Below are 9593 nucleotides of genomic sequence, written 5' to 3'. Positions count from 1 at the left end.
GCCGCTGCCGCCGCCGCCACCTCGCAAAGGCACCTCCAGCCGGCGGGCCGCGGCGCTGCTCTTCAAGGCCATTGGCCGACGCCTGGTGGGGCGGGACGCCGCGCTGCCCTCTGATTGGGCGCCGCCGCCTCTTCCAGGGGAGGGCGGTGTGAGGGCAAGCACGTGGCGGCGGGGCGCGAGCGGGGCAGGGGCGCGAGCGGGGCGGGGGCGGGGGCGGGGGCGCCCCACCCCCCTCGGCGGTGGGCGGGGCGCTGGGGCCGTAACGGACGCTTGGGCGCGGGGCGGTCCGTTGGCTTCCGCGGCCCCGGCGCGTTGTAGGGGAGGGGACACGGTCACGGCGCTCACCGACAGCCGCGCTGAGGCCCCTCCTGCCGCTGCCGAGGTGCCGCCACGCACCGCGGTCCCCCACAGCCTCCCCATCACCGCCCTTCCCCTGAGGGGAAGCACAAGGCTTTCTTCTGAGGTAATGTAAAGAGATCCTCTGCCTTCCGGGCTGTTCTTGTTCTTTTCTTCTCTGGTCCCAAATTAATCCAGTTGCTGATTTATTTTATTTTATTTTATTTTATTTTATTTTAATCTTCCCTGTAGCAAGATCAGAGCTGGAAGCACTTCCTTGGATTAATAAAAACTTCACCTTGTTATCCTGTCAGAAGAAATAGTCCGACAAGAGAAGAAAAAAAACATTGCATTCAAAGCAATTCTCCAAAAGCTTTGCCCAGGACTATTCTCAAGGTTTTTGCAGCCCTTCTCGAAGCTGTTTGTTGTTCTCCTTCTCAGGTTACCCCACGTCATCTTTCTACCTACCTGCTTTCTCTCTCCCCGTGCTCCGCTCCCACAGTCACAACTCCATTGCTATTGCTGCCGTGGCTTCTCCTCTGCACCTGTGCTTTGTTCTCCAAGCTGACTAATGCCACAGAAAATTCACACCACGGCTCAGACCTGCCCCCTGTGCAATCATGTATCGTGCCTCCTAGCTGCAGCCAATACCTGAGGAAGCAAAATAAAAGATCTATGAAGGCATCTGGCTATGCATAGCCGGGAGGCAAGAACAGGTGCTTCTGAGCGCCTGTTTTCCCTGCCCCTCTGTTGCACAAAGGAAGCTTGAAATTTGCACTTGCCCAGAACTCTCCACATTTTCAAATCCATCTCAGAAACTGCTGCTGGCATGTTGTTAGAAAAAATTATACCAAGCCCTTCAGCAGGACCCTGTTGCTCCTTTCCTTAGTGCTAGGAACTAAGCATCTCTTTCGTCTGAATCTAGGGTGGGATCATCCTGAGGGTGTTTGATTCAGTGTGAGACACAAGCAATTCATCTAAATGCACAGTTCAATCTCAGACTCAGTAAGGTTTTAAGGCCACATCTTACCCAAACCATAAACTCTTACAGGTTTCACATAAAAATGTACCAGGGAAGGGTACTGTTAACCAGTTTTGGCTTGCAGTTCACGTGGAGGAATTTGTAAGACCTGTGTGCAAGAAAAGTTCCCTTAAAGTCATCCTTTGTTGTTTGGAAAAAAAGTTTCTGTAACGTAAGAGCTTCCCATACTCTTGTGAAGCCAGTATTTAACATTAACATGGTACAAATGACTCTGAGACTAGCCAAAAGCAGAGAGTAAAATAGATATGTCCTTTGCTGAGTACACATGGAACAAAGGCACACAAACATGAGAAAAGACAGCAAATTACTTCTATGTTTTTATGATTTTGGATATTGTAATTAACTTGGGGGGGTAGACTCTGTTAACTATGATGCATATTTGATCCAACAGGAGTAGTGAGAACCATAAAGCAAGTTATTTCTGAAATGATATGAGATTAGTTTACAATAAGGCCTATTGATAACATCTATATGTAACAACAGAAGACTGGATGCAACCTTGGATGTCCATCTCTTCTAGCTTCCCCTGACCGATCCTTTTAATTATTTTGGGGCTCTGAACGGGAGACTTACAAAATTATGTAGCAATGAAGGGTTAATTCAAAAGCTTTAACACGGATCATTCCTTGCTCAGATACTGTATCTTTGGTTTTATTATTTCTTTTTCTCCTAAACCAAGTATATCCTGAAAGCTGTGCTGAGGGGGGTAGAGAGAAGAGAGAGAGGGGAAAAAAAAAGCAGCACTGCAGTTTACAGGAACACAGCTGATAGAGAACCCTGTATAAAAGACCTGCAGAAGCCTTAGGACTAACTGTAGCCTTCTCTGCAAAATTAAGCAGTTAGGTAACAGGTTGCTATCTAGAGCCTCTGGTAGAGAACTGCCACTACCCACAGCATACCACAGCAGTCTATGCATTTGACACATTGCAGGCTGAAGCACACAGCTATTAGAAATAAGACATCCATGGCTGAAGAATTCATTTATGGAATAACTTTCAATGGGATATCAGATTAATGCTTAGTCTAAGAGGCATCATGTTGTACAGCACAATAAATTTCCATTACCAGCATAATGTTGATTTTGAAGTATTTTACAGTAAGCTAAGCAGGGAGAAAATTAGAAATGTCACTTAAGTCTGCTACAAATAGGGGACACCAATGTACACATTTTCACAGGAAGTGCTAACACAGACTACAGTAGTGGGTGTTATAAAGAGAAGGAAGCAATGGATTGAGTAGAGATAAAGAAAAACTTACCCAGTACTGTCATTAAATGTAGAAGCATACAGGTCAATTTGAATCAGTCTATGCGTTTTAGACATACCTGGGTCACAGTGGGCTTAACACAGTATTGTTCCCATCAGGAATGGTGTCACAGATGTGCCCAGGAACCCTGTGAATGATTCCATGTCTCATTTTGGAAACAAACAATGTTTGCTGTACAAACATTGAGGAAGATGAAGTCCCTGCCCAGAAGAAATTATTGTAATTAAAGCATGATGCAACTACTGGGTGTGACAAATAAAAGGGGAACAAGGCACAGCAATGATAGGAGAGTGTGGGTGGATAAACTAGTTATGATGCACAGCTAGCGTGAATAAACAAACAGAATGTAGGACTGAGAGCAATAAGAACATTCAACATGATCAAGTGGAATGAATCACTCACTAATACAAACCAGCAGTTGGTCACTCAGGATACTGTTGCATCTTATTTCTATGGTGCTAAGTAGTAACATACTATAACAGTCTTCCCTAGCACCCCTGCGTTCATGAGTACAACCTTTACCTTCCTCCGACAGGTATGTTTCCCACAGGCCTTTTCCTCTGATAAAAGATACCTCCTGAGCAGCACTGCTCATGAAATTGTAACCCTTCTGTTGCCCCTTGGCACAGTCCTAAAATCCTGATCGAACCACCAGTGTTTCTGGCCATTTCAGGATGGGGGAGAGCATCGTCACTGGGCACAATATTTGTCTGGAGTCCTGGCCAGATTCCAACTTGTGTAACAGTTTTTTTCATACAGGTCTCCTGGCACTTCACATTGGTAATTCCTTGTTTTTGCTCTGCACACTTGGCGACATTTCTAACATGTAAAGTGCCCCAGGGCTTATATTTCACCTTTGCTTCTATTTTAATGCACATGTGAGGAGGCTTCTGGGAGAGGGAACATAGATCCATGATTTGCATTGACTTTAATCCATAGATAATATGCAGCTTTGTGTCTCCACCACCCTTTGCTATGCCAGTGGTGTGGAGAGAACCACCCACTTGCAAACTCTTGGGAACCTCGGTGAAGATGAGAACTAGTTCAGACTCAGTTCAGCTACCTCTACAGCACAGGTGCTAGTGTCAGAACAGCCAGCAGAAAAACCAGCAAAAAATGAGGGTATATCGACTTTCGAAGAAAGAGTTGTGCTTACCAATGTATGTGAACCTGCCTCAGTCAGCTTTAAACTATACTTTACAGTGCAGTCTGTACAAACCTGTCTGAATATTGGGCTAATGCGTCAGGGTCTGAAGAAAAAACTACTATGCTGCTGCTGTCAGTAACTACTTTAGAGCTGCCCAGCTGCATTTGCATATACTTCCACCCATTTCCAACTGCAGCATAGACACTGCCAGTGTCAGAAGGAAGTCGTACAGCCACCACCTCTGGAAAGCAAAAGGAAACAGTTATGGTCTGGCACCTTGCAAGAAAAGCATGGGAATTCATACAAAGCCAGCCATATTGGGGTGCTCTGTGCTGGGCCCTTGAAGGCCTCCTGGAAGCTGAAACAACTATAGAGTGCAGCAACCCCATTATTATGTTACTTCAAGGCTAAAAACAGGTATCTTTATATTTTGGATTAAAAGACCATTGTGAAGGCATCCACTCAGATTTATGTGTAAAGAAAGATGGTAATACTCTGAACTTTGGTACCACATTCTCCCCTCAGTTCAAAACACTTTGTATTTTTTAAACCATTACGTTGTGAAATGCATCTTTTCTTTAGTTTGGAAGAACTGCAGGAATTCTTGCTCCCCTTGAGAGCCACGTGAATTATTCAAATAACTTCATCATCCACAGGATTTCATTCCATGTTTTGTGAAAGGGTGTGTAAGTCTGACCATTTTATCTAACAATTTCTAAAAGCTTAGGCAGATTCAATCTAAACTGACTGCTTTGTATGAATGACGAGTTCTTTGTTTTCGAGTCATCTGAGGGCTCACTAAACAAAGTTTACCTTCACTTTGGCAGATCCAGTGCAGATATGCTTCCATATCTTCCTTGCTGTACATATGCACCAAGAATTTCACGCTCCATTTGCATGTGGAAATGCTTTCACATAAAAGGCATACAATAAGCAAGTAAGTTTGCCATAGCCTGGACTTTCAAGAAAAAACTTAACTGTTACAAACTCTTTTCCATAGAAAATCATATTCTCTCACATCAGCCCATGTTACCAATTATTTTTTTTCTTTTTTTTTTTTACTTTTTGAATATATGTGCATTTAAAATGGCTGAGTTTGAAGTTTTTGATGTTTCTGATCTTCTTAATTACTAGATATTACACTACTTAAATAATTAAAAGCATAAATGACATGACTTCTCACACTTTCCCATAGAAAAATACTTTGATTTTTTTTTATCTAAAATATGGCCTTATGTCCTTTGCCAGGACAGTATCACAACTTTCTGCAAGTCCTTTCCTCATAACCAATAAATCCTTCAAATAATATCAGACATCCTTTAAAAATGAATACATTTGAGTGAATGCCACTCATACCTAAGGGTTCTTCTATTCTCTCTACTTTCTTCTACCCTTGCTGAGTAGTAGCCCTCTTCTGGCTTGCTGTTTGTGTTTGTCATAACCGCCCCCCCCAAAAAAAAAGAAAGAAAGAAAGGAAAACCAGTAAATTAAAAATACATAGTATATCTGACAAATGCCATTTTTATGAAAGTATTAATCATGGAAAATTATAAACAAATCTACTCAATTTCTCCTATACTTTTTAAGAGAAAATTTTATATAGAATTTTATCTATTGTATTTAGTAAAATACATCTATTAAAAAATCTAATCCTATCCTTTAGCAAGTAGCATCAGTCTCCAGCTTGTAAAACTGACGCAGAGGTATTGGGTCCTGCTCCTGCAATGAATTAGTCTAACTTTACACATACAAGATGAAGTAATTACTTATTTAAAACTTTTAAGATCATGGCCTTAATAAACATTAATTGGTTAGCACTGACCACACAAAATCCTGGTTCTGCTGAGGTTTACAAGTATTTAACTATTTGTTTTCTAGGGTAAAACCTGGCTCCAGAGTTTGGATTTTTTTCTTCTGTTAGTGAATATGACACGCATTGTGATTTCATGGCTGTATCAAAAATAAAAATAGACTAAGTGCCATTACAAAACATTAAGCAACTGATCTTCTAAAATTAAGCAATTATTCATACAGTTTCACAATCTGAAAGAAATTCTACTTGTCATTGAAATTTACTATCAATCAGAAAATGTTACGTTTATAATGCAAAATTTCACTAATTTTTGTGAAAGAGGTACTATTGTCAATGCAAACATATAAATTAAAATACTGTCTTTTTTCATGCAGAATATTGTCTTTATTTTCCAGTGAAAAATGACAACAGTTTGTGACACAGTAAAAAAGGAAAAAGAAAAATATTTAGTTTTATATTTCTTTCATTCCTGTTCTATACCTTCATTTTATAACACAGTTTATAAGATATAAAAATTGAAACTACTGAAAAAACACTGTGTAAGGCACAAAGACAAACTATTAAAACAGGTATTCCATTCTGCTAAAGGGTTCCTAGTGTGATAAACGGAAGTACTGCAATTAAACAGTGTACAGGACAGAAGCCAAAGGTACTGCTGAACACTTAGCTAGAAGTCTGCTGGAATGACAAGTTCAAAGGCTGTATATATTTCCACTAGATGTAGTCATTCTGGGAAAAATCCATATACATTTTCTGTGCAATAGTGGCTCCATTAGTGAAAACACTTTTAAGGGCTAAATAGTAAAAAAGATGCAGGTGTTTTTATTACCCAGTTTCATCTACCCTCCTCTGCCACTGCTAGAATGTATTCTCACTGAACAACTCTGGTTCTCAATTTCTTCCTTTCCTAGGGAGCTCTCTCTCCCCTCTCCATGGTCTAGAAATTTGTATGGGACTGAAAGTTGGGAGTTTTGGATTCTTGTTTCTACCTTTGCCATTCCACAACCTACCATCATCAGGGCTACATTACTTCACTTCTCATTTCAGCAGAAGAAAGGTATTGGTGACACTTCTTCCTTTTGCCAGGGCACTGAAGATCAATTGCTAGTAAATCCATAGCATTTCAGGTATACTTGGTATGTAAGAATCTAATCAATAAGATGAACCAATATTCTCCAAGAAGGGGTTACATATACCCCTTCTATACATACAGGATGTATACATACATCCTGGGATGTGTTATTCCTCCATCCCAGGGCAGATGGAAGATGCATAGGAGCGAGGCCATCTTTACAATCCCTTCTTACTGAGGCGTTGCTGGAATGCAGCACTACAGTTCTGTATCTCACTGTTTTTTTCTTCTCAACCCTATGTATGGAAAACACTCACCAGTAGCCTTCTACTCCTCGTCTGTGCCTCACAAGCATTACAAAACAAGGGTAATCAGGACTCAGGATTAAGGCTAGAGCTCTGTCCCCAGGGATTCAGAACTTAATTTTAAGTAAAAAGCAAGACAGACGACTGTTTACAGCTAGGATGAAGAAATGGTATTCAAATACTGCTGCTATTTCTTTCCATAGAAAATAAGCTATTTTCTTAGGTATCTATTTATAGAAATAAAAAATCTGACAAAGAAATTTCTCTCAATTCTTGCTTGCAAAAYATTTAGGTCCTTTGATGAAGCACACACCCGAATTATTAAGTATGATCTTTTTAAGGGTTAAAAAAAAAAAAATTGTTGCTCTGCATGATGACTGCAGAAAGGTTAAGAGCTCCTGGACTCATCAGTCCTCTTCATAGCCAGATCCCCAAGAAAATTACAGCCAAACAGTTCTACTCGAAGGGCAATACCATGATACCATGTTCTTGGAACAATGCGGATAAACCTGGACATGATAGGTGGGTTAAAGAAATGCTTGACCTGCCCACTGCTGTCTTCATTACCTGTGAAAACCTGAAAAACACAAAGACACCATTAGTTAAAAGGCAGCGTTTTTAAAAGGCTGKTTTTTGTTTTTAAAATGGTTCCAAACTGTGGCATTAGCCATCCAGGATAAATGGACTGGCTTATTTCTGATTTTAAATAAAATCCAGTCTCTTCCTAACTTCCTGAGTCAAAGCTAGTTCAGACCAGCAGTATCAGTGTCTGAAGGAATTAAACAGCCTCTGCTTCCAGCCACATCAAAAAAGCCTGGCATTGCAATTTGGATGGAATACAAAACCAGACCTCCCTTATCTTACCTGTATTGACAGCCCCTGTGGGTCAGGTTGGTAGAGGGTGACATGGGTAACAATAATACAAAGTACTATGTCTGCTCTGTGGGTATCTAGAGCTCTCCAGCTCTGCTACAACAAAACTGTCCATTAATATGAATTTCATTTACACGTACACACACACACACACACACACACATACATGCATATAAAAACTGAAAACAGATCCTGGGAAATCCTTTGTGCATCCAAGTTAAAAGTCCTCCTTTACAAATAGTGTCAGTTCCTTTTAATCACAAAGCTGACTACATTCTCTACAAATTTGGAGCACTTTTGTTACTGCAAAATCAGTACAGCTCCCTAGCATTTTAAAGTCCTGTGAGAATGTCTTTTTGGCCCTGTTCTGCTTCTGGGTCTTGAGTGCACTCAGAATCTAAAACCAAGCAATGACAGAATTGTCTGAATTTAGCACAATACCTTTGCCACTGAGCTTGAATCATCTGTATATGATTTCCACTCGGAGCCTTGGTTGCTATACAGGATAACATACGATTTCACAAAGTTTTCAGAAGACATGGACTTGGTGCCCTGGGTAGCAATAGCGGTTATCTTCTTAATTGTGAGGAGATCAATTTGCAGCCATTGTTGGTTGTTGTTTGACTACAATTGATAAAAGATGGCATATTAGCAAACATGTCTGTGTCTTTATTTGTATAAGTGAAAATTCCTGTTGAAAGATAGTTAAGACTGCATCAAAACAAAGTCATAAAAATGCAGAAGAATAAAGCTGAGGCATAAGCCACCAGACTTCCCAGTGGCCCACACAATTAACTTCTCCACTGTAGATGGGGTATTTTGTCTCCTCTTAAGATTTTCACTTTTATTTCCAATAAATAATGAAAAATAACATAAATTTATCTCCAGGATTGTAATGCAATATATAATACTAGTACTGAATGCTTATATAAAACAGTAGCTTCCAGGAAATGCATTGTAAAGAAACGCAGCTCCATTTTGCAGGCACAGGAGCTCACATGCCTTGCTGAACATCACCCAGTGGAAGAGTGGCAGAATCTGCAGCCTCAGATAYCACCCATTAAGTTGGCTTGCCTACAAACCAACCCAAGAAAGGTCTCTYTAATCCCTTGATGCCAAATATTCAACTTGTATTGAGCTATTCTTGTAGGGAAGTACTACAGGGCCTGGCCCACAGGACACCATCCAGCTCTCCAAATATGATTTCACTGCTGTTATCAGAAGTCCAGAAAGTCTTCTAGGGGCAAGGAGTTGAACGGGCTTCTCTGCAAAGGATGGCTAAAGAACTGCAAAGCAATCCTATCATGCTTGGTACAGGACATGGCGCGCAGGAAGCACAAGAACACACAGGCTGCACAGATTTATTAACAGCTGTCTTTTCCTTATCCCTCTTTATTTCTCGGTTGTTACCTTGGCTCGCCAGGCGTTCATCTTTCCTTTCAGATTGAGACGAGCAAGGAAAGGCTCCCAAATAYTAAACCAGGTTGTCTTAGTGGAAGAGGCTGTTATCTGGGTATTCTTGATCTCTCCATTTTCCATTCCAAGTGGCACAGAGCAGCCTGTTAAGAGAACCATCGTATATCTCCAGTTCATCTGAGTAGCCATAGCCTAAGCCACAGCCCTGGAATTGAGAATACCCACAATTTTAGCTTCACTTAATGGCTGGCATGCTCAGCAATCAAACTCAAGCCATTCCCCTTGGTGTCTTCATTTCCCAAGTCTTACATTAAAATCAGGTC

At 41.1% G+C, this 9593-nt stretch overlaps 1 protein-coding gene across 1 annotated transcript in view; it reads right to left on the bottom strand.

The window, feature by feature from the left end:
• Nucleotides 1-5980: 5980 nt before the first annotated feature.
• The window catches only part of F5 (coagulation factor V), a 36230-nt gene continuing 32617 nt past the window's right edge, over nt 5981-9593 (bottom strand). The window contains exons 24-26 of the mRNA XM_085301448.1: nt 9265-9413; nt 8296-8478; nt 5981-7558 (exon numbers count right to left, since the gene is read on the bottom strand). Coding sequence (XP_085157574.1) covers nt 7370-7558; nt 8296-8478; nt 9265-9413 — 521 coding nt within the window. The 3' untranslated portion in view covers nt 5981-7369. The remainder of the gene's footprint in view (nt 7559-8295; nt 8479-9264; nt 9414-9593) is intronic.

Source organism: Rhea americana, unplaced genomic scaffold (genome assembly GCF_003343005.1).
Source record: "Rhea americana isolate MKP2758 unplaced genomic scaffold, rheAme1 scaffold_177, whole genome shotgun sequence".
NCBI lineage: Eukaryota > Metazoa > Chordata > Aves > Rheiformes > Rheidae > Rhea > Rhea americana.
Note: the sequence above shows the minus strand (reverse complement) of the source record. Positions and strands in the feature narration are given on the sequence as shown.